This window comes from Hydra vulgaris, chromosome 03 (assembly GCF_038396675.1).
Source record: "Hydra vulgaris chromosome 03, alternate assembly HydraT2T_AEP".
In the NCBI taxonomy this organism is placed as follows: Eukaryota; Metazoa; Cnidaria; class Hydrozoa; order Anthoathecata; family Hydridae; genus Hydra; species Hydra vulgaris.
This window is the reverse complement of record NC_088922.1, coordinates 43,330,001-43,357,332: the sequence shown is the minus strand read 5'-3', so window position 1 is coordinate 43,357,332 and position 27,332 is coordinate 43,330,001. Positions and strand designations below refer to the sequence as shown.

The window sequence follows — 27,332 nt, the reverse complement described above, 5'->3', positions numbered from 1 at the left end:
CTCATGTTTAACCGTAAGGTGCAATTGTGAATTAGGTAGTACCAAAAGCTTTTTAGATTTATGCCTTTTTTTGACATTTGTTAATATAATATTATTAAGTATATGAGTGATATATTAATGAGCTATTAGAAATGGTTGCCGTCCAAATCAATCTATTTGCTTGTAAGAGAACTTTAAAAACATGTTTATTTTATCTTGCATCAATTTTTAGATGAGCAATAATAGTACGGAAGGAGGTTTTCACTATATATGATTACACACACATACAGCAACTGAGGATTTTTAAAAACTCATGAAGCTTAATTTGATGACAGTGACAGTGAAATGTCTACCTCTAATTCTGAATATCCTTTATCTGATATGCATTCGGTATGTATACTCATAAAATATACTGTAATTTTTAATTAAAGTTAAAGAAAACTAAACACTTCCTATTTATCACTTATTTTACCAATCTAAAAACTTAGGATCACTATCTTATAGTGTTTTAACAGTATAGCATTCCGTTATATCTAGAAAGCTCTTTTTTAATCAAAGATTTTAAGATCAAAAATGATCCAGGATACTAGAATTATAATAAGATTTAACAAAAATTAGTATATACATAGTATTAACTACAATTAAAAAAATGTTAATAGAAATATATACTTATTAAATGAATTCAATTTACGTAGCTGGACAAATAATATAAAGAAATTATTTTAGGAATAAGGAAATACGTTATGTTTTATGTGCTTTAGGCAAAGGCTTCTGGAAGCCCATCGCATTTTTTGTACTGAATAATCTAGCTGAAGAATAGCTGAAGGAGATGACGCTCAGTTTTAACACTTGTTGGTTTCACAATCAATAGAAACAAATAAGCTCTTTCGAAATAAAAATCTACATGGCTTAATATTGAGGTGGTGTACCCAAAGCATGGCCCCGATCTTAAAATGGGGCCCAACGATGGAGCCTTTTGCGGGCCCCCTCAATCCCTCCTCCCTCACCTTAATGGTTGTGCATATAAAAAAAACTATTTTTTTAGCAGATTCAAAAAAGGGAGAAAAATATAAAAAACATAAAGTTTGTTATTTAAAAAACCGTTTTTACTTTCAAAATCTAAACCATTTTTGTACTTATTTATAAATGTTTGATTTAAAAAAGATTATATTTTTAAATGTTTTAAAGTTAAAACTCAAATTATTTATTTTTTAAATTTGATTTTTCAACTTAATCAGACTGAAAGGTTTTAAAGATTTATTCACTTAAGAGCCATTTTCAGAAAAAATCTGGCAAAAGTACTGTCGGCTCAAAAATGATATCCATCATAAGGATGTATATGTAGAACTTTCAAATAAATAAAAATTTAAAAAGCTGAGGAAAACCTTTTCTTAGTCTAAATATCATTAGCTGAAACCACACACTATTGAATTTGGGGTCATCTTTAAACACATTTATTTCAAAACATAAAAGGTTCCTGCAGAGTATCTTTTTGTTTTTGGAAAGGGTATCTCATTGTAATTTTATTGCTTTAAAAAAATTGAGGAGGTATTGCTCACCAAAATACTTATGAGTCATCAAACTTTCAAATGTGCGTTCAAAAATCAGACATTATGAGAAATTGGAATATATACATTTTCTATTACTCCATAATACCATACTTTTAATTCAAAAAAAACAACGGGATAATATCGCATTGAAATAACACTACAACAAAAAGTTTAACTTTTTCTATATAAAAAAAACTCGGCGAAATTACTCAATACATTATTTGTCTTTATCTTAATTGTTTAAGTCAGTGGCGTAGACAAGATTTTTTATAATGCTTTAATATTAGGTGCTATTGAAATCTATTACAAATATTTGACAGTAAAGCCACTTAAAGCAGATATTAGACTGTAGGAGGATTCAAATAGATCACACTGCAATTGAACTAGAAAATAGTTTTGTTATATCCTTTGCTGCGTTCAAATATGATACTTTCTTTTTTTTCTACATGAAAGATAAATCTTGCAACATACATCATGTCAGGTTGGGATATCCTGCTACAGGTAACATGTAACCCAGTAAAACCTGTTTCATATCTTGCTGCCTTGTAGGATACGCTTTTTTAGGCAAAGGCTAGGAGATGCCAATTCCAACTTAAAACACCCCATGCCTTTAGGCTCTTGGCTGAGTAAAGCCTAGAGATGGTGTATCAATAAACATTTTCATCTCGGGCAGATGTTAAACGCATCCGGCTACTGTCTTGTAAAAGGCCTCCTAGGCAAAGACTTAAAGGGCAAACAGATTTTATCTGTTGACCAACCTTGCACCCCTTCTTTATCTATAAGGCTGTTGCAGATGGATTTTTAATACATTATTTCCAGTTTAGGATGTTGAACGCTGGGTCTTCTTGACTCAATGCATAGGTTTTGCTTGTGTTTTTGTTTTTATGACTAGGTAACTCATTCTACTATCTTCTAATGAGGGTACAGCTCTAAAACTCAGTTTTATGGTTCTGCGGCCGGTTGGTAGTTAAATTTTCCAAACTTTGTGGTAGCTCTCAGAGAGGCTGATTCCATTAACAGCTGAAAAATATCAGAGTAATATTAATGCAATGTTGGACGTGAATGGTGTCCCTGTTCGTAATTTTGATATGCATTGTCAAGGCCACATTTGGAGCTCTTTGATGCGGTTTAGAGTTTATTAATTGTGATGAGGCAATTGCTTGGGCTATTAAACAGTGTACTGAGTACGATCTATGCTTTGAGTCAAGGTATTTAACAAAATTTAAAATGAATTAAGTACCAAAAACTATAAAACACAAAAAAACTACTGTCATCACCAAGTTTTCTAAACCTATTATTCACTAATATTCGTGGACTTTAAAGTAGTTTTTCTTCTGTTGAGTCTTATCTATTGCAAAGTTCACCGGACCTACTTGCTCTTGTGAGGCTTATTTGAATTCAGTTGTCTCATCTTGTGATTTAAGTGTTGATGGTTATCTTCCTTTAATTCGTAAAGACTCCAATAGTCACATGCTTGACATGGACATTTACATTCATAAGAATTCCTTCATTTGTCGGGAGACTAGGTTTGAATCCACAGACTTGCTTTTATGTATTTCCTTTAGCACCACTTCACTCCATCGCCTTTCTCTTTGTTCTATATTGCTCTCCTTCATCTCAAGACTGCACTCTTTTTGTTGTTATTTCTGATCAAACTGACCAAGCCTTCTCTCTTTATCCATCAGTCGAGATCGTTGTTGTTGGTGACTTTAATGTTCATCACACAGAAAAGCTTGGCTGTAGTGTCAGTAACTCTGCAGACGTTAAGGTCCTAAACTTTTGTCTTTCTAAGTCTTTAACTCAAATAGTCACTTTCCAACTCTCTTTCCAGATATTCTAAATTATTTACCTTATTTACTTGATTTATGTCTGGCCATTTATCCTAGTCAGTACTCAGTTTCTCCACATTCACCCTAGGGTTCTTCCAGTCACGGTTTGATTTCTCTAAAGCTGTTATCTCATTCTTCCTCATCATTACAATTGCCCTATTATCGTACCTCTTACAACTACCTTAAAGCTGAATGAGACTCTTTCCGTGATTTTCTTCGTGATAGCCCTAGGGTAGAAATCTTTCGTCTTCCTGCTAACAAATGTACTTCTTACAAAAATTCGTGAATTCAGGCTGGCATGACATCTTTTATTCCCTCTCGACGATTCCAGGTCAAGCCTCAATCATCTCAATGGTTTTCCTCACATTGTGCTGCTGCAATTTCCAATCAAAACAGTTGTTTCCATATTTATCAGCAAAACAATTCTTCAGAAAACAGACGTCTGTTTACTATTGCTAGAAGCCATTGTAGAAAGGTTTTATTTAATGCCAAATTTCGCTATTCTCAGGTCATGAAATCTTGTATTTTATCACAAAAATTAGGCTCTACTGATTGACTACTGGAGAATTTTTAAAATTATCAATAATAAGGGCAAATCTGATATTCCACATCTCTCGTATGGTTCAGACTTTGTCACCTCACCTAATGATAAAGCTGAATTGTTTGCTAAGAACTTTTCATCAATATCATCTCTTGATTCCACTAGTTGCGTTCTACCTGATGTAGCCGTCAAACAAGCTGATCCATTGCTTGACACTCGTATCACTCCAGCTTCTGTATCAAAAGTGATTTCCTGCTTAGACTCTTCTACAGCTTGTGGTTCAGACAACATACCTGTTATAGTCTTGCAGAAGTGTTCTCCGTAGCTGTCATTCATACTTTCAAAACTGTTTACCATGTGCTTATCAGAGTCTTGTTTTTGTGCATGCTGGAAAGCGGCATCTGTTATCCCAATTTTCGAAAATTCTGGGGAACAATCTGACTCGTCTAACTATTGTCCCATTAGTCTTATTCCTATCATAAGCAAGGTTTTTGAATCTTTAATTAACAAACACACAATCTCTCATCTTGAATCTAATAACTTACTTTCTGATCATCAATGTGGATTTTGATCTTCTTGTTTAACAGCTGATTTGTTAACAGTAATAGCCGATAGGTTTTATTGTGCATTAGACAGAGGTGAAAAGGTTAAAGCTATTATTCTTGACATTTCTAAAGCTTTGGATAAAGTTTGGCATGCTGGCTTTCTCCATAAGCTTTCTTCTTACGGTGTATCCGGTATTCTCACATCTAAGGTGACATAGTTCGCTGATGATGGTACCATTTATTCTTGTCATGATAAGAAGACAGCACTCTCTAATTGCTTGGAGGGGGCATTTGAGCTTAAAATTGTTATCGCAATAATTTAGATCTTCCTATATTTATGAAAGGTAATGTACACAATGAGTCATCTTCCCTTTACCTTCTAGGATTAACTCTTACTTCCTATCTTTCTTGGAAACTATATATCAAATCCATTGCAAAATTAGCATCTACTAAGGTTGCATCTTTTTATCGTGCTCGACACCTTCTTACTCCAGATTCTGTTCTCCATCTCTATAAATCTCAAATCTGGCCTTGTATGGAATACTGTTACCATATCTGGGGTGGATCTTCTAATGATGCCCTTTCTCTTTTAGACTAGGTGCAAAAACGCATTGTAAACATAGTTGGACCTGCTCTTGCAGCTAACCTCCAACCATTATCACATCGTCGTAACGTTGCTTCTATTTCTCTTTTCCACAAATATCATAATGGGCACTGCTATACAGAGCTAGTGTCTCATGTGCCATCTACTAAAATTCATTCTCGTGTTACTTGTCATTCAATTAAGTGTCATTCTTTTTCTGTGACTGTTCTTTAGTGCTCCAAAAACTCTTATTCGTTTAGTTTTTTTCCTCGAACATCAGTTCTTTGGAATTCACTTCCTTCATCTTGCTTTCCTGATACACATAATTTGCAATCTTTTAAGTTGTCTGTCAATCGTTATCTTGCTCTATAAATTTCATCTTTTCTCTTCCAGTAACTTTCAACTCTTATAGTGTTATAGTATTTACAACTGCAGCAGTAATATCATAGATTCCTGCTAAACATTTTCGTTAAGATGTTTTAGTTGCATGAAGTATATGCGCCGAACTGCTAAACGATTATAGAGAGTTCTTGCATTTGCAAACTTTATTTTAAACTGCAATTGTATGACGCATTTTCGTAGTTAAAACTGAACGAGATATTTTCACTATTAAACAATTTAAAAAACTTTGCATCAAATTTAATACTTGTGACTCAATATGCAACATTTTGGAGAAGGCTTCTGTTAAATATGGAATCAAGGATATATTCTGCTTTTTTTTGATCTAGTTTATTTTGCCTAACTTCTTTTTCGACAGGAATAGTTATACCTACGTAAGAGTTTTTATTGCTCGTACTATCATAATCATGTTCAATTAAACACGGAACAATGTGTTTACTCATAGACTCACTGTCTTCATAAATTTCAACCAAGTTTTTCAGATCTTCAGATACCGCATCATGATCTAAAGTTTCCGAAAATTTATTTAAAACATTTGAGATAAAACCTTCACTCTAATCTGGGGATTACGGCTTTATCAATCCTTTTTGTAAGGTGTATCTTGCCTTTTTTTAATTTTTTTTTGCCGTTTCTGAAGTTAGATATCTTTTTATTCTTCATTTAAAACAGAAAAAGGATTCGGAGTACTTTTGTGAAGTTGTTACCAGTAGATATAGCTCCTTCAAACTTTTCTACAGAAAGTAAAATTTCTTACGACTTAAAATTAAAATCAGTTGTCTTCAACTAAGCTTTGATAGTGACAGTACTTGTATTCGTTTAAATTACATAGCATAATTAATTATGCTAACTAATTCAAACTAAAGATTATCACTCCAAATTACCATTTTTTTAATGCAAAAAAAAAAGAAAAAACTTAGAGAGTTGAAAATAACGATGAATACTCATTAGTATTTTTGTAAGCAATACCCCCTCATTTTTTTAAACCATTAAAATTATAATGGGATACCCTTTCCAAAAACAATAAGATACTTTGCGGGAACCTTATGTGTTTTGAGATAAATATTTTAAAGTAGGCCCCAAATTCAAAAGTGTGTGATTTCAGCTTATGATTTTTAGACTAAGAAAGGGTTTTCCTCAGTTTTTTTGAACTTTTTTTTTGAAAGTTTTACATATACTTTCTTAATATAAAAAAATACTTATGATAAAGTTCCCTCATTGCCTTTAAATCTAGTTTAAAAAATCACAAAATCCCAATAATGACTTCCCAAGTGTTGAAAGGTCAAAAGTTTAACCGAATATAATTCAGGAGCTACAAATATTTAGAAAAAAAAAACTTATCGGCTTCTTTCTTCTTTTAACCCTATCAGCATTACTATATAAAAGGTTGAGCATGATTGAAGAGTATTACTTTTATGCCTTGCCTGCATTTTAAGTATTGCCTGATTTTCTCAGAAAATGGCTTTTAAAGCATATAACTTTTTTATTTACTTTCACTTAGAACATTATGGCATTGAGTGAAAAAAACAACATGTTTTCGAGGAAATTTATTGACTTAAACAGTTTGTAAAAGTTCTTTTGATCGATAATCATATCCAAATTAAGGACTTTTTTAAATTTTATTTAAAACAATTTGAACCGACTGAACAAAAACCTTAAGATGTTCAAAAAGAGACTTTTTAAATGTCTTTATAAAAAAATCTCTAAGGAGTTTTTCTTAAATACAGGCAAAAGAAGTTGTATCAAACAAAAAACAAATTTACATTTATTTCACTCCATTTAAAACCTAAGTTATAGATGGTCTTGATTTAATTTACCCGCTGCTATTTAAATTATGCAAAGTTAATTGTAAAAGCGATCACAAAAATAAACTTAAATCTCTTTATCAACATCAGAAACATGCAGCTCGCTCAATTACAAATTTGTAATCACTTCTGACAGAAATCAAAACATTAAATGTATACGAACTAAATGTTTTTATTAATTTATGTTTATATTTAAATGTAAAAATCATTTATCCCTAATGTCATTATAGACCTTTATAATCAGTGACGGTCCCAAGAATTTTTTTTTTGGGGAGTGGCGGGGGGGGGGGAGTGATCTTGAAATATATACAAAAATGTATACTGTTTATAATAAAAAATCCATAAAAAATATATATATATATATATATATATATATATATATATATATATATATATCACGGCCTACTTAATAACTTAAAAATTATTAAGTAGGCCGTGATATATATATATATATATATATATATATATATATATATATATACATATATATATATATATATATATATATATATATATATATATATATATATATATATATATATATATATATATATATATATATATATATATATATATATATATATATATATACAGAGGCGATTTTACGAATAAAATGAGGGGGGTGAATCCTCAAAAAATATTAACTGGCTTCACAAAAAAAAAAAGTCCTCAAAACAAAAATTTAACCGACTGAATAATGTCAAGTACCCGACTAGCCGACTAAATTCGTAAAAAAACCCAACTATAACTGGAAAATTATCTCCTTCAGGGGGTTTAACACCCCTTCCCCTTAAAATCGCCTCTGTATATATATATATATATATATATATATATATATATATATATATATATATATATATATATATATATATATATATATATATATATATATATATATATATATGAACTGCTAACTGCAGAAAGTCCACAAACCCTGATTTTATAAGAAAGACAAAAAACTGTTTTGACCCTTCAACCTTGGAGTATTTTTTTAAAATAAATTCAATGGTTAATAAGGGTCTAAAAGATTTAGACATAAGTTTAAAATATTATTATGTTATAAGTGCAGAACATTTTTTTAAACATGGACATGGTTCCTTTTTTTGTAGTAAATGAGGTTTAAAAAAAAGAAAAGTACCTGCTAAAATATTGAATAGTGCTTTATTTATGCAATACTATTGAAAAAAAGCTGTTTTATTGTTTTAATATCATAAATAATGTACTTAAGAACTTAATTTATTATTTAAACTACTTAAGAACTTCATTTATTCTGTTGATTGATCTTTTTAAACGGGCTCACATGTTACGGGCATGACATAATGCGTACATAGAAGGAGAGCGGAGGTGTTGAAAGCATACAGGCGCATACAAAGGAGAGGGGGATTCAAAACTAGTGGTTTTACTGCGTACGTACTTCACGAATGTTCCCTAACTATATATAACTCTGTATAAAAGTATAAACTGTATATTAATTATAAGTTATACATTAACAGAACTTTTGAGAGGGAAACAATTGGGCCCCTCATATTATTTTTTGGTAATCGTTATTTGAAGTTTTTTATAAGTATTTTGCTTTTTCCTTTGAAATTTAATTCTTCCTTTGTAGTTTTTGTTCTTACTGTTGCATAGTAAATGTTTATTTCATTTTCTTCCAGATAATTAATTGATCTTCTTTTGCCAGAAACAAATTAAGCTACTTACATTTAAAAAATTTATAAGTAATACGGCATTTTAAACTATTATATTTTCAATAAAATAGCTAGCCAACTCTACATATATATACTCTATATATATATATATATATATATATATATATATATATATATATATATATATATATATATATATATATATATATATATATATATATATATATATATATATATATATATATATATATATATATATATATATATATATATATATATATATATATATATATATATATATATATATATATATATATGTATATATATATATTACTCGGGTGGTTTTCCTTTTTTTTAATTTTATTTTTGTTAATAATGATTGCATGCTATGAAAAAATACTTTTGTAAAAGTAGGTTAGAATTGTTTAAAATAAATTTCTGATGAAATACACATTTCTTTTTTATCAAGAAATAAATCTATTATTGAGCAACTTGAACTTTCATTATGAAAAACAAAGTGATCAATTAGTATAAATTATTTATCGAAACTATTTGCACTCTCAATATATTATAAAAAAAAAATTATCAAACAATTATAAATTGTTTAATTACATTTATGGAAAGTGTTATTTTAATTTTCATATAGATTAAAATAAAATATATATATATAAAATAAAATGTTTTATCTTTTTTATTAAACTAATTCATTACTTCATTATTTGAAACAAAGTTATCAATTAATATAAATTATTTATTGAAACTACGATTTATATAATACAACTTAATTTATTAAAAAACATTACATAATATAAGAGTTTCTTAAATTGTTCAAAAAGGCTACCTTCTTTTTTCTTTCCGAAATGTTCGTATTGTTTTTTGTTTATTTTGTTTTTTAATTCTTTTCGCATTATTTGTATCGTTTTAAACTTGCACTTTCATTATATTAAAAAAGAATATATCATACAATAAAATATTAAACAATAAAATATATAATTGCGTGAAATTTTTACGCAAATTATGTAATATAATGTAATTTTACGCAAACTATGTAAGATATGTATTTTAAAAACATTATCTTGTCGGCAAAAAAAGTAATATAAGGAGCTAATTGCCTCATGGAATTTCTCACAAAGTTTCTTGAAACAACAAGGTTGTCTCTTTCGTATTTTTTTTTTGCTTATTATATTGCCAGGATCCAATTCCGAGAATCATTTTATTATCTAAACATATGTTTGAAATTTGATCGTTTTGAAAGAGTGCTAATATATCAGTCTTAAAAGTCTCACTTAACTTTACGTCTTTTGGTAAGCAGGAATGTCAACAGGAATTGCATATATATTTTTTTCGGATACTTTAGGAAAATCTTGTAAAACTATTTTTAAAACAAAAAAATTTCATGATGACATAATTTCATACACTAAATTAAAATCGATATCATCCGTATCCTTAAATATAAATTCAAATGTTATCATAATATTTTACATAAATATACAAATATATTATCCAATAAATTTTTAGCAGCAAAATATTTAGTGGCCACCTCCGAATGAATTTTTGGAGGCAAAATGATTTGGAGGTCACCTTCAGTGGCTTCTGCCTCCCAGCTGGCTACGGCCTCTAAATTGGAGGCGGAAAAATTTGCCTCCCACCGGCGGATTGTAACCAAAAATAATTTCACTTTTGTTAACAAGCAATTTAAATATTAATTAGGAACAAATGATAAGAATTTGACATCAAAATTTTGTTTTATATGATTTATTGAAAACGTTTTAACTAATTAAAATACTAATTTTGATGTTTTGTTTATCGAATAAATGCGAATAAAATAAATAAAATAGAAAATTTTTTAATGAATAAATTAGTAGTTTAATATTTAAAACGATGATAAAAATTGGAAAATTCATTTCTTTGGACCAAAAAATCATTTAAAAATAAAAACGTTTTTATAAATAATTAAATTGTCAGTTATGATTAAAATTTGATATTTTGTCGCCGATTCATCACGCTAAAACTTTCATTTTACGACCAAAACATTCATCATGCTAAAACTTTTATTTTACGACCATAACATTCATCATGCCTAAACTTTCATTTTACGACTATAACATTCATCAGGCTGAAACTTTTATTTTAACGACCATCAACATTAAATTCTTAACTTTAATCATTAGACGCAAAAATAATTGAAAAATACAAGAATTTATAAAATTAATTTATTTTGATGTCGATTTAAATTCAATATTTCAAATACTAAAAACTTTTATGAAAAGTAAACTTGTTTTAAAAAAATTAAAATTGGCAACGTAATTGAAAATGAAAAACGCGAATTAGTCAAGCCAAATAATTTTCTCCGGAGATTTTTTACCTACATAAATTCTGGTGTAACATGAGATTTTTGCTACGACATTTTTAACTAATAATAAATTTTCTCTCCACAGTAAAAAAGTTTCGTATTAAATTTTTATTAACTTGTAAAAATCTTGTCATGAGATTTTTACTCTCCACGTAAAATTGCATTTTGCGACCGCGTTGCATTTTGTCATTACTATTGATTCATTAGTATAGACAAAATAGAAACTGATCACAAAATGATTTTTATAATCAGGTTGAAACAGTCCACAATCTTTAGAATGACGGATCCAGGGATTTTTGGTGGTGGGGAGTTGATGTTAAAAAAATTTTGTATTTTGTATCACTTTTGCGTCTCCTAAAAAAAAAAAAAGTCCTTCCTTTCTACGATATTTTAGGACTTTTAGAATCTAGGGGGAAAAGGTTACATAATCCCCCTATATGGGGGTTATGCACCTTCCCTCATAATCTCCATGGATGGGGATTATGAGGGAAGGGGGTTAGCTGTTTTTGGGAACATTACACAGTGTAATATTCACCACAACATCCAATTATAAGTGCGTAAGATTTTTAAATTAATCTTTATTGATAATTAATTGTATAGTGACTTTGTTATTCCTAGTGAGCATATATATATATTTATATAAATATATATAAATATATATATATATATATATAAATATATATATATATATATATATATATATATATATTTATATATATATATAAACTACACAGTATATTATTACAATATCTTTATCAATTACTGAAGACGCTATTCACAACAAGTAATGCTTTTTTTTTTTAAATAACCTCTTTTCTGAGAACTTTTTTACGAAAGTTTAAGCTTTATGTAAAATAAGATGCTGAATGAACCAGTTATAAAAAATTTATGTTGAAATGGCTTTTATATCAGCACTCTTTTATTTCTGATGAATATCTAGGCTTTTCAGTTCGAATTATAACGGATAATTTTATATTCTCACCAGCTAAATAAGCGATGAGATCTTAATAAACAGTATGGTCAGAAATATAGCTAAAAAATCTAATAGACATGAAAATCTTAATAAACGGGAGAGTCGGAATATTAAAATGTTAAAAAAAAAATAGTCTGCGGTATTTTTAAACAGATAAGACGGTATAAGATGACGGTCTAATTATTTAATTTGAAATATAATGAATAGATTAATACTCTCACCTGCAAAGTAAATGGAAGGTTCTTAAGAAATGAGAGAGTTCGAATAAAAAAAACAACAAACAAACAAATAAAACAACAAACCTTTGACGATAAAATTTTCTAAATATTTTAAATGGCTGCAGCAAATAAAATTAGCATTAAATAAAATTAATAAGAAGCCATTCTAAATTGAAGATGGTGTAGCTCCTTTGATGGCATTAACTTCACTTTATGAGGTAGCATTATCATTTTTTCCATAACTGTTGTTAATTGAAAATTATTAAACAAGCATAATAGTTAGATATTAAATAAGCATAACAGTTAATTTATAATCATAAATAAGTTATTTATTATTTTTATATTTTGAAGTTTCATATAATAATTGAATCAATGCATACTGATACATTTTCAAGATTTTATCATTTGAGAAATCTTTTTTATGGTCTTGTCACACTTTGACATACAGTGCGATGGCGAAAAAAACGCGTTATCCAAGACATACAACATATATAGCCGTATTCGAAGTGTATTGTACGTATATTGACTGACATAAATAGGGATAGATGCAGTGGAGTAAACATATATCGACTAAAGGTATATTATACAAATAATACCTCTTACAAATAAAAATATAGGTGTAATGCACCAATCATCAATTGGGTTTTAATGTACAGCCCAGCTTTTATTTTATAAGTACTGCATTTACTATATATAAATAAGTTGTTTAAATAATTTTGACAATTATATATAAATAAGTTATGCTTCTTAAAGCTTAATGAACTGATAGAAATCTTTATACTCTTTAACAAAATGTTGAAGCTCTTTGCTTTTTAAATCTTCACAAAGCTTAAAAGCAAAATAAACACCCATGGCTAGGCTCCCCCACACCCCTACCCCCAATCCAATCATTTGGATATTTAGAGAACCTTTTGCAAATTTGAGGTGTTTTTTTTATTTATTTTGTATTGGTAAAACCTAATGGAAAATTTTTTAAAGATTTTGGGGAACGGAGGGCTGTTTTTTTCCGACCACTAGCCACGACCCTGCTTTCACATAATAGACAAATATACACTTGTAAAAACTTGCTTTAATAATGGAATGCAACCTAAAAAAAAAAAGTCGATGTTGCACCAACGTTAGCACGTTATCGGTATATTATTCGACGTTTTCCACTTTTTTTCCCGTCATTTTTTTTATAAAGTATAAACAGCACTGCCTCCTTTTTATAAATCTCCTTATATAACAATGATTAAGGGAGATGGTATTTTAAATTTATAAATTAAAAATTTATTTTCTGTAATTACTGAAAACCATCCCGTTACTTTTATTCTCCTGCTTTACCCTATTTCCTATTTTTAAGTCACATGCTGTTCGGCTATTTTCGTATTTTTGGCGCATCATTTTTTATGAATTATGCGCGGGAAAATATTAATATATTTGGTCACTATTTTTTTAGAAATAAAATAAATAAAATGAAACTGTTCAAAAAATAACAATATTAACCTTAAACAAAGTAGTAGGTTTGCGTTTTATACCGGTATTTAAACAAAAAAATGAAATATAACTAGCATAATGATAATAACAACTTTAAAGCTAAACAATTTTTAAAGCATTGATTCTTCTATCCATGCTCTTTTCTTTGTAACAAGTGAGAAAAGAGTATGGATAAAAGAATCAATGGTGATGCAGATTACATTTTTCTGAATCTCGTGATAAAATAATTAAAAAAATTTTAATATTTAATGCAACAAAAACTTTTCTTTTCTGTAGTAATGCCACTTTACTGGAAGAAATATAGAAAATTCTATATTTCTTCCAGTTAAGTGTAAATTTTCAACTGAATTGCTTGGTGTTAAAGTGTTATTGGGAGTTTTAAAAATTTAGTTTCAAATTTGATAAATTTTATGCATTTTGAAATTAGGAACAAAACTAATACATATTATTTTACTTAGTTTGTTTAATTATTTTTCAGTTGTTGCTACAGAAAGGTAGACAGAATTTTGGTTTTTGCAAGTGTCCTAAAATTCTATTTTGTATCGTTAATTTTTAAAATGCATTGGCTACAAAAAAAAAAAAATTTTAATATGAAAACAAAGATTTTGAATGTCATTAAATTTAAATAATTTGACATGTCATAATATTAATTTGTTAATCTTTTTATTTATTTAATAGATATAAAGAAAAAAATGCCAGAAGATTTTGTTATGAATCCTCTTTCAGTTATTACAAAGCTTTATCGTAAGAATTTTTTTGTTTATATTGGTTTATATTATTATATAAGAGAGTAAAACTCAATTCAAGTTTTAGGTGTTTTTAAATCTTAGAGTTTGAGTATTGCTGGCAATACTCATAGCCATTAAAAGGTATATACTTTAAATAAAATGAAATATATAAAAAAAATTTGCAGAAAATTTATTAAATTTTCTTTTATTTTAACACAAAAACTACTTATTTATTTAATTCAACCTGATTTATAATATATTGTCAAATATTTTATTTTCAATTTTGACTTTTTCTTCATCTTCCAGCATTTCTGTCAATTTTTTTAAATTAGAATTGTTCTAGTCATATATATATATATATATATATATATATATATATATATATATATATATATATATATATATATATATATATATATATATATATATATATATATATATATATATATATATATATATATATATTATATATATATATATATATATATATATTGATATATTGATATATTGATATATTGATATATTGATATATTGATATATTGATATATTGATATATTGATATATATATATATATATATATATATATATATATATATATATATATATATATATATATTATATATATATATATATATATATATATATATATGTATATATATATATAAATATATATATATTATATTAAGTTATTTTATATTATATATACATTTTATATATATGTTATATTATATATCATTTATTTTATAAATATATGTTTCAACTATATCATAGCCATCATCAATGAAAATATATTAAAATGGTTAAATCAAATTAGTAAAATTTGTTTCTTGATAGGTGGTTTTTCCCACTCTATGTACATGCTTTCTTTGAGTTTTAATATAAATTTAGTAGAGGCCATATCCAAAATTAAAAAATTAGCATGATTAAAACTATTAACAAATAAATCATGTAAAAATGACAATTTCAATCTAGTTCCTTTTAACATTACCGGTTCTTTTATCTTTTTAAAACATTTTTTACATTATTTAATTGCATTTTTATTGTATTTTTATTATAAGGTCTCTATTACTTCAACTTAATTTTACTAATTTGATTTAACCATTTTAATATATTTTAACTGATGATGGCTATGATACAGTCAAAACATTTATTTATAAAATAAATGATTTTAACAAAAATTAAAAAAATTGTCTTATTTATTAGAATATTTACTTATTTTGTGCTGAAGAGAAACTTTTAAAATATTTATATATATATACATATATATTTATATATATATATATATATATATATATATTTATATATATGTGTGTGTGTGTATATATATATATATATATATATATATATATATATATATATATATACATACATATATATATATATATATATATATATATATATATATATATATATATATATATATATATATATATATATATATATATATATGACTGGTAATTAAGGAATATACTTCTAATCTATTTTCATTTACTCTTTTTACTAGTTTGCTCTCATTCCAAGTTGTTGTTTTTTTTCCGACCACATTTGCCTTGTCTCTAAACTGAATCAAATGAGAATTTATTTTTCAATTAGTCATTGATTGGATTCACAGTCTTGATGTTTCATATTTTCTTAATATTATATTTATCAGGCAAGAATAAGTTTTGGTTGAAGCATGATAGTATTTGTAAAAATCAGAAAGAGATGCAACTTTATGATGGTGAGAGCGAGGCTCAAGCTAAGCAGATAAAGCAGGTCCAACTGCATTTGCAATATATTTTTGGACCTTGTCTACAAAAGAAAGAGTATCATTAAAATAGCCAGCCCAAATATGGCAACAGTATTCCATACAGGGGCAAATTTTGTAGATTTGTAGAGGTAGAGAATGAAATCAGGAGTAAGATAATGATAAGTGCAATAAGTAGAAGCAACTTTAGCAGATGCTAACTTTGCAGTTGATTGTATATATAGTTTCCATGAGAGGTGAGTAGTTAACAATAATCCAACAAGATGTAAAGCAGAGGACTCAGTGAGATGGTTACCATTCATTAATATAGGAATTTCGACAATATTGCGATAGTTGTTTGCAGTAAGTAACTGAGTTTTTAGAATTAAAGTTCACAAGTCACTGCAAGCTTGAATCAGTTACAGAAGTGAGATCAGATTTAAGACTAGCTGCCTGTTCCAAAGGCTCAAAAAAAGAAGACTTTTTGTCAAGACAGGAGTATAAAGTTGAGTCATCAGCAAAAAGAGCTATTTTCCCAGATACACTATAACAAGCAAGCTTATGGAGAAGACCAGCATGCCAAACTTTGTCAAAAGCTTTAAATATGTCATGAGTAATAGCTCTTAGCAATTACTCATGGCATATAGTTAGCAAGTGAGTTGTAGAACTAGAAGCTCAAAAACTGTATGGATTGTCTGACTGGATTGCTTATTTGTTTAAAGACATTGAATAATTGTTTTTTATTTAAGAACTAATGTTTTTTTTTCTGTTTTGTAATTTAAAACTTTTGAAAAAAAATAAAAATATTTGATAACTACTATTTCTCATCGAAAATTTGAGTCGTAGAGATATAATATTTCCCTTCAAATACTTGCAAGCAATTTTACTAATATTTAAAATATTTAAAAAAAAAGTATAGTGCTGAAACTTATATTTTAGAGAAATTAAAGTTTATTTATGTAGTAGCTAAAATTTGCGTTTTTCTGTTCTGTGAGTGATTCCGCTTCAAACCTAATTTATACTTTAATAACATTACTAATGAATACCATTCTTTGTTTAAAAAATATTTATATAGGTTAGAATTAAATGAAATCAATTTGGAGATTGCCAATTTTATTATCTGATTTAAATTTAATTTCTAAAAACTATTAAGATTTTAAAAAACCCTTCACCTTGTAAACAGTCATATAGTTTCAAATTTTGGAAATGCAATGTATCTTTAGATGCAGTATCTTTGAAATCTATTTTGATAATTTATACTTTGATTTTTTTAACTTTTGAACTTTGATTTTTAGATTAGCAAACATTTTTAGAACAAGTAAAGCACCATTTAACTTCAGAAGTTTTTGATTATATTTAAGTCAGATTTATTTGTTATAATAGCCAGAGTTAGATTTTAAATTTACCTATAAAATTGTAGTAGATGTAAGTGTTATAAGTACTGTAACATTTACATACTAGACTACATACATAGAGTTTAAAATCATGATTAGAACATTCTATTTGCTGGCTGACAGTGGTAGCAATTGGCTGCAAACTGAGCAATTTGATCAGCCGATACTGATACCAACTTGTAACCAATTGAGACGTTATGTAACTAAATCTAGATTTGAAGCTAAAATGTGTCTCAAACATAGATTTTTTTTAATGTTATGTTAGGTCATAATTTGTTAGACTTTAAAAAATATATATATACGTAATGTATTGTTAAAAAGCTTTATATTTGTGACGTATTTTAATTGCGTTAACGTAATTAAAATACGTCAATTAAATACACTTATGAATTAAAACGTTTTAATTCTTAAATGTTTTACGTTACGTTACTTCTGATTGGTTATACTTTTAAAGGTAATAAGTACCTTAGATTGCTTAACCGCACCGTAAGTTATTTTAACTTTTAAAGGTACTTTTTTTTTTGTTTTTCGTTATGTAACTTTTAAAGCTTTAAAAGTTGTATTTACCTTTAAAAAGTATTTTTTTTAAAAAACCACAAGCGTGGGTTAATTTTTTAAAATACTTTTTTAATTACAATATTTTTGAGAAGCGTGTTATTGCGTTTTCAAAAATCAATACATAAATAATAAAATACTTAAATAATATTGTAGATAAAACAATTTTGTTAAATACCGTAACTCATGATCATGAGTTATGGTATTTAACAATACGTTTGTTGAGACATTTGAAACTAAAAAATTTTTTTTTTTAAACTGCTAAACATTATCATTTATTTTAATTGTAAAATAAATTCGCCTTAATTAGTTAATTTTTTTTTTGTAACTAATTTGTTTCAAAAAAAAAAGAAGTTTCAATTCGCAAAGTTACATTTCTTTTACTGAAACGTAACTTAACATGAAAGATAATTTATATTTTAGACATATTTTAACTGCGTATCATATCTAGATATTGTTACGTTACGTTACGTCTTGTAGAGGTAATAATACAAGCTTAACACTTCACAAGTTTTTATAAACCCATAAGCAAAAATGTATTTAAAATTTCAACCTTTGTTATAATTTTAATTAATATATTATGTACATTAATTAGCTTCAGCCAATTATGTGTATAATTTCTGTGCAATATCTGTCTACACTCTCTGACTTGACTTCACTTTTTTCTCTCTCTTTAAGTAGATCTCTGTATACACATAAATTTATGTACAAATGAAAAAAACAAAAGTTATGTGGATAGATACTATAGATTATAATGTTACGTATCATTAAGTCAAAATGTTACGTGTTGTTATGTAACACTTTTCATGTAGCGTTACGTCACAATGTTACATCTCCGTTACATAAAAATAATGGACATTTTGCACGTAACGTTACGCTACAGTGTTATGTATTGTTATGCAAAATATTACGTAAAAATAACAGACAATTTGCACGTAATGAACAAATCCGGTTTACGTTACAATACATAACATAGCTTTAAAATGTTATAGGGGTAAGTTACTATGGTACGTGTCTGGTTTTTACAGAATATCATAGATACCAACTTTTAGGAAGATTTTTTGCAATAAAATGTAATATTGAAAAAATGTGGCATGTGGTTTTTGCAGATTCAATTCAATATATAATTGTTGTTATTATTTACTTATTATACTATGTTTACTTCTCTTTTTAGATAGCGATCCTGGTATTCTTAACAGACTAGAGGATATTTCAAACCATTTTAGAAGTTTACTTAAAGATGATTATACAAAGGTCAATTTTATTATGTTTTAGATGTTTGCAAATAGTAATTTATATATTTCATGACCAATAATTTTTTTTTTTCTTTTTTTTTTTTTCATGAGCAATAATATAGTAGTTTATTTTATTAATTTCCATTTTAAAATTTAGGATAATACTATTTAATTTTTACAAATTTTGTTTGTTTGTAGAAATTTGGAATTTGTTTTTAATGACTCAAATCAAAATGCTAGAGTATTTAGTGATTATCTTGAGATTTGGTGTTTGTTTTTTTTATGTTTTTGAGACTTGGTCTTGTTTTATCATGGCAAGTCTTTGACAAAGATGTTTGTCTTGACAAATTTCAAAATAGATGTCTTTAAATGTTTTAAAAACTTTTTTAAGGGACAAGTCTTTAGGCATAGTATTACTTTATTGTCTTTATTATCTATACATGCTATATATGTTTTAATTTTAATGAAGAATAAAAAGGAATAAAGCCTTTTAGCTTTCATAAATGATTTTATGCCTCTCATAATATTTTCATTTTATAAGATTTAATTTATTCTGCAATAGTAATAAAAAAAGTTTTCAATAGTTGATAATAATAAAAGTTTGCAATAGTAATAAAAAAAGTTTGCAATAGTAATAAAAAAAGTTTTCAATTAAAAAAATAATAAAATTTATAATAGCATATTAAGATCAAAAGTTAACAATTTTTTTTCTCTTTTTTTTCACTTTTTTATTTTCCTACTAGTTTCTTATCAAATTAATTAATTCTTAGTTGATTTTGTCTGCCTCTATTTTATGTTATATCAATTAATAATTCAGTTATTATTAATAATGCAGTTGAGGAGGACACTCATTTTTTTTCCACTTAATTCTTGTATAATACTTTTAAATTTGCAATGCAGTATTATTTTATTCATAAAATAACACTGCATTGCAAATTTTTATTTTGCTCATTTTATAAAATAATAGATTTGTTCTTAATTGAAATATGCTGCCTCCCCCTTAATGTATTCTATATGATAAAAAAACACTGGATTTGAAAATTTTTTGACTTAAATATATTTTTAGGGTTCCTGAAGACCCTTAAACATTTAACGAATTCCTAATTGTATTAACAAGAAAATGAAGCGAAATTATATGAAAATTTTAGAAATGATAACTATATTATTATTTAAAAATAAATGTTATTTAACAGCATGAAAAATGAAGTTTATTACCTAAAAATGAAAAAAGTGTATTTTTATAAATTTTTTTGACAATAATTTTTATTCTATAAGTTTTTTATAATATAATAATCATTTTTTAAATTTCATATAATTTCCCTTAATTTACATATTTATAGGAAGTATATCAAATAATGAATAAAACAATTAAAATTTTTTTAACTTTTTCTTGCCTCTTAAATTAATTTAAAAAAAAAACAAACATAAAGTTGACATTTTATGAAAGAATTAAGGGTGACCAATAGGGTGTCCCAAAAAAAAAAAAAAAAAAGCTTTTCTGATTCCCATTCTATGTGACCTAAATAAGTACTAAAAAAATTTGACGGTTTTATTTTGACAGGAAGTGCTAGATGTAAAATCTGAGTTTTACTGTTTTAATGTTAAGCTAGCTTAACATTAATAGAAAACACATTTTAGAAAAATAAAACAAAACAATTAGAGGCGTATAAATCATTTCCAATTGTTTTCTACTATTTAACTTGATAGATTATATTTATAAATATGAAAATACAAAAAAAAAATACATGAAAACTAATATTTATTAGCAAATTTAAGATTTTATTGCGGTGAAACATTTCTCAAAAAATACAACTTTTTGAACAGTTCCCAAGCTCCTTTTTAGTCATAGTCTTAGTCAAGTTTTTTCTAGACTTTTTAACTACAAAAAATACATTTTGAAGGTGATCTTCATCTCTAGTAGCTGAAAGAAAATCTTTAATGAGCTTAATGTTTCTTTCTGCACCATCATTTACAACAGATATATTTTTGATCCATGCAATAAAATCTAGCAACTGAGGATGGTTAAAAACATCTATAGTATTAAGACTATTATTAAGCCATTCTTTTATACTTGCTCTTGATATTTTAAAATGTTTGAAGAGAAGGTAGCTTTGCTCGGAAATCAACTCAGGTAGCTCTGTGGTCTCTCCAATTTGTACATTTGATGGTTTACATCGCTGAAATTCATTTGGCTCTTCAAACTCAATCAGAGCTAATAGCATTCTTAGCTTTGTTTCAGAAGGAACTTCTTTATCCCCAAAGGACAAAACACAGAGTTGCGGAGTTAAGTACCACGTATGGCGTCCCATGCTGAGAAGCAAAGCATTTCCAATATTCTTACTAACTTTTCTCAATGCATAGGCTGTCTGGATAGCTTTCAAATCATTGTAGGGAGCCAGAAATCCTAAAAAACTTTTTAAAAACCATGGAACATAGCAAATTGCAATGAACAAACTTGCATCCTTCAACTGCAGCACTTCTTTTTCTGTCCAGATATTACTGATATCTTTAGTCATATAAAGAGTCAGGATGTAGATCGCATCTGCTAAAAACCTTGCCTCATGGCAGGCGTCAGGTTGATGGAACTTAAAATCTTGTACTTCCACTCCAAGGAAGAAAGACGCAAGCTTACAAACTATACCATAATCATTCCTTGAAAACACTATATCAGTAGTTGCATTAGTCAAAAATGTCTTAGTTTCCTCTGCAACAGTGCGAAGAACAGAGCCAATCTTCAGATCATCTCTTTGCCAGTCCAATTTACATAAATTTTTCACTTCATTCACTTTCTCACAGATTTCAGGCCACTTGTTCTTTAGCTTGACATAATGAGCTCTTCTTGGACTTTTAGTTTTCTCACCAGTAAGGGCAGCCATATAGTGAGATACATGTACTTCATATATGTGTCTCCTCCACATTATCAACAAAATTGGTAATTTCAAAATATCTGTAAGAATTTGGACTGCTCCATTTACTCCGCCTGTATTGCTTGCAGTTGTATCACAGCATATACCAATGATCTGCTCTGTACATCCGTAATATTCTAAAAGATTGTGCACTTGTTCTGCTTGGTCAACTTCCTTTGAAGAGGGACATTGAACAACACCTAAAAGATGGTCTTCCATGGTATTGTCATCCGGGGAACTCACTGAGACTGCAAGTCGCTCTTTTGGATAATGTTAAGCCCAGTGGTAATTTGTTCCAACAGTTTGGTATCAAAATGAAGAATAAGCCGTTGGCCTTTAAGATGATTAGATATTGAAATCCACTCCGAGTCTCCTTCAATTTCTACATATTTGAACTTTTTTCTATGAAGTGTGCTTCTTAAAAGCGGTATATCATTAATTTCTATACCTCCAGCTTTAAATACTTCACTTAAAATTGCCAGATGAGGTCGTACACCAACATTGAACCTTGTTGCTGGAACAGCAGTACATTCAATGAGCTTTTCAACATTCACTGCTAGATTTATCGTATCTCCAGAATTGTACCTAGGTATCATTTTATAATATTTTTCTACCTATTTATAATTATATACTTTTCAATAAAACAGCTTTAGCTTGTGAAAATTACAACTATGTTATTAAAATAATACTATACCTGCGTTTCCGACCGTTACCCAGGAAATCATCTTCCTCGCTGATTTCACAGTCCTTGTTTGACTTTTCTTCCTCACTGCTGAATTGAATCTCTTCTGTCATGGAGTCATGTGACAACAATACATCTTTGATATCTTTAAAGTTTTTCTGTCTCTCTAATTCTTTCTCTCTCAACTTATCTAGCTTGTTCTTTCTCCTGTTTGTATCCAGTACTCTTCTACTGTAGTCTCATCGACTTTTGTTTCCATATATCCTTTCCTATGTAACTTCTGGTCTTCATAAAAACTAAGAAATATTTAAATCTATTAAGCCATTTATAAATAAATTAATAATTGCTCTAGTTTTTCTTGGAAGATGACCAAACCATGTAAAGAGTTAAACGTAAATATTTTAAAGGAAATAATATGCTATTACTTAAGTTACTTTTAATTGGAAAAAAAATCTCACTACTAAAAAAAGTGTTATTTAATGAACTTACTTTATATCTTCCAGCTTGGCATCATCTGTTCTCAATCTATCAGCAAGAATATCTTTTTTAAAATTCTTAGTCGAGATGTCAAAAAGCTGATAGGATTCTGTGAGAAAATCTTTTTCTAACTTTGATTGCTTATCAAGACTGCTGTTCCAGTTTAGAGAAGACAATTTAATCAATTTCTTGTATTTTAAATTAAGTTTAATGATTTTAGTCTTTATATTGTACCCACAAATCACAAATTTCTTGCCAAACCCAGCATTATCCCAAATTTTTTTAATCCTAGATACCAAGCAAGAACTATCAAGATCTGTACAAACACCATTTTCACAAACAAGATTTTTGGATTTCGATTACAATTTGCAACCAACATTAGTAGAAGTGGGTTTGTATTTAACTTGTGACTCGCGAAGGATAAATTGATAGTATCTAAGAATATCACCATTAGATGGAAGCTGTCTCTGAGGTAACTCCCTCAGTGGGTACTTCAATAGGTAAATATACCTCAAACTTTCTGTATTTTTCCGTTTTATCTTATTCTGTCCTATCATCTTCCTTTTTTTTAGCTGTTCTACCCATTTTTATATGAATTTCGAAATAATCAGTTTTTTAACTAAATTTATACTAAATGTTACACTTGCATCAAAAATCTATGAAGTCGTTATTCCCTCTCATATAATATTTATCTAAGTTTACCGTTACGGCTTTTATAACCGTTTACACAAGAATTTCTTCGTGCACAAATTAGAATTCCTTCGTGCACAAATAATTCCGTTTCGAAATTTTTTCCTTCAAAGAAAATTTCTAAATGGAGTTATTTGTGAACCAATCCATGGAGAATTATACGAACTAATAATATTGTCCAGAGGGAAAAATATCAATCTCTAGCAATGTTCATAGGGAATGATCCTATTCTTTAATAATATCCTATGGGAATTATTTGTGTACTAATTATTACATCATATTAAAACATAATGAATTACTAGATAGCGCTGTTTTTTAGTAAATACACATAAGTGTACAAAACCGTAAAACTCAGAATTTACATCTATCACTTCTAGTTATTAAAAAATTAAAAAAAAGATTTTTGGTAGCCATTTAGGACCTATAGAATGGGGATCAGTTGAGAGCACATTAAAATTTTAAAAAAAGTGTGTTTTTGGGACACCCTAGTGACCAAACAAAAATATATATATACACACAGGCACACATATATATATTTTTTTATAATTCACCTCCCCAAGGCCAAGAAGTCCACTACAGATGAGGAAGTTACTTGTGGTTATAACCCTCTCTCCACTCGCTGCGCGGAGAAACAAGTTGAGCACGGTACTACCAGGGATGTGGTGGGAATCAAACTCGGAACCTCTCGCTTATGAAGCGAGCGGTCTACCACTACACCACTACCGCATATATTAGGGTGGTTCAAAAAACAACTTTTTTTTAAATAGTCTGCTGCACTTAACTAAATGTGTTCTATTTAATACAAAAGCACTAGGTTTAAAATTTTTTTAAATAAAAAATATTTTTAGGGGTGCCTCAAGACCCTTAAAAATTTGACAGGTCCCTAATATTTAAAAAAAAAAGTTTTTCTAAGATATGTCAACCTGGTACTCAAAAGAAGCGAAATTATATAAAAACTTTAAAAATAATAATCAATTTACATAAAAATATATTTTTTTTAGATATAATTGCCTAAAAACTATTGTTTTTAAGATAAAAATAAAAAAAGTTTTTATTTTTAAGTTTTTTTAAAATAATTTTTTTAAAGTCTTTATATAATTTCGCTTCTTTTGAGTACCTGGTCGACATACTTTAGAAAAACTTTTTTTATCAAAATATTAGGGACCTGTCAAATTTTTAAGGGTTTTGAGGCACCCCTAAAAATATTTTTTACCCAAAAAAATTTTAAATCTAGTGTTTTTGTATTATATAGAACACATTTAGTTAAGTGCAGCAGACTATTTTAAAAAAAGTTGTTTTTTGAACCACCCTAATATATATATATATATATATATATATATATATATATATATATATATATATATATATATATATATATATATATATATATATTCACTCTTACATGGTCGTTTTTACCATAAAATGTCAGTTTTAAGTTTAAAAAAAAAAAAATTATTTTAAAGACCGAAAAAAAGTTTAAAAACTTTTTTTTAAATGTTTTTTTCTTAATTATATGATAGACTGCCTGCCCAAACCAAACTCTAAGTCGATGTAGTACCACTCCGTTGCAAATCATATAAGATAGTCGATGTAGCAAAACTCTGCGAATGTTTCACAGTAAAAAAATAAAGATAAAAACATTCAAAATGTTTTTATTTTTAAAAATAAAATAAAAACATTCAGAATGTTTTTAAAAACATTCAGAATGTGTTTAAAAACATTCAGAATGTTTTTAAAAACATTGCAGTCTTTAAATTTGCGTTTTTTGAATTTACTTAGTTCTCGCAATTAAACTAATGCGTTTTGTTATAATCTAATCTTAATTTTGTCAGTTTAAAAACCACAGACAATCAAAGAGCTATTTTTTACCACAAACTATATATCTAAGCCTTTTACTTTAGATATATATATATTTAAAAAAATTACCAACCTCATTTCTATGTTTTATGGTAAGACCTTTGTATCAATTTTCTTTTTTGCTGTCCTGATGCCAACCTCTAAATGGTTGAGGTCACGAATTATTGCAGACCTCATTTTTTCTACTTTCAAGGGTTGATATTATATATATATATATATATATATATATATATATATATATATATATATATATATATATATATATATATATATATATATATACATACATACATACACTATACTCAATTCATACCTTAAGTCATAATTTCCTAATGTTATTTTTGCGCTTAAAGTAAAAAGCGCGCTTTAATTTTTTAGAAAAAACAAAAACAAAGAATAATGAAAGAAAAGATTGCTACCCCATGCTAAACCTTCAGTTGTTTGTGGGTCAGGGTATTTGATAGTTAATGTATGTACTGAAGCCCCCTATATATATACACTATACTCAAAATTGCCCCGCAACTTCCTGTTTTTTATGACTGCATTTATATATGTAAATATATATATATATATATATATATATATATATATATATATATATATATATATATATATATATATATATATATTTATATATGTATATATATAGAACCCTTAGATGTTGTCCGAAAGTTTTTTCCATATTTTGTTGACAAAAAGTAAAAATTAAAATGCAAGACCGGATTTTTTTTTTTAATAATGATAGACTGCCTGATCCAACCAAACCCTCAGTCGATGTAGCAGCACTCCGTTGCGGGTCAGGCTATTTGTCAGTCGATGTAGCAGCACTCCCTTGCGAGTCAGGCTATTTGTCAGTCGATGTAGCAGCACTCCCTTGCGAGTCAGGCTATTTGTCAGTCGATGTAGCAGCACTCCCTTGCGAGTCAGGCTATAAGATAGTCGATGTAGCAACACTCCGCGCATGATTTACAGTAAAAAAAATAAAAATAAAAACATTTTATTAAAAAAAATAAATATAAAAATATTTTATTAAAAAAAATAAAAATAAAAACATTGTTTATATTGTTAAAAACATTCAGAATGTTTTAAAAACATTTAGAATGTTTTTAAAAACATTCCGGTCAATTAAATTTGGGTTTTTGTGGTTTTTTTATATAACAATTAATTTGTAATTAAATTAATGGT

General features: G+C 27.4%; 1 protein-coding gene across 4 annotated transcripts in view; it reads left to right on the top strand.

The window, feature by feature from the left end:
- The first annotated feature begins 14,557 nt into the window (after window positions 1-14,557).
- LOC101241796 (mini-chromosome maintenance complex-binding protein) overlaps window positions 14,558-27,332 on the top strand; it is a 62,816-nt gene continuing 50,041 nt past the window's right edge. For 3 of the 4 annotated variants that reach the window (XM_065793309.1, XM_065793308.1, XM_065793307.1), the window contains exons 1-2: window positions 14,564-14,641; window positions 19,475-19,554. In XM_065793309.1, the coding sequence (XP_065649381.1) occupies window positions 14,590-14,641; window positions 19,475-19,554 (132 nt within the window). In that variant the 5' untranslated portion in view covers window positions 14,564-14,589. Of the gene's footprint in view, window positions 14,642-19,474; window positions 19,555-27,332 lie in introns of all 4 variants that reach the window. The other variant, XM_065793310.1, reaches the window with a different exon arrangement.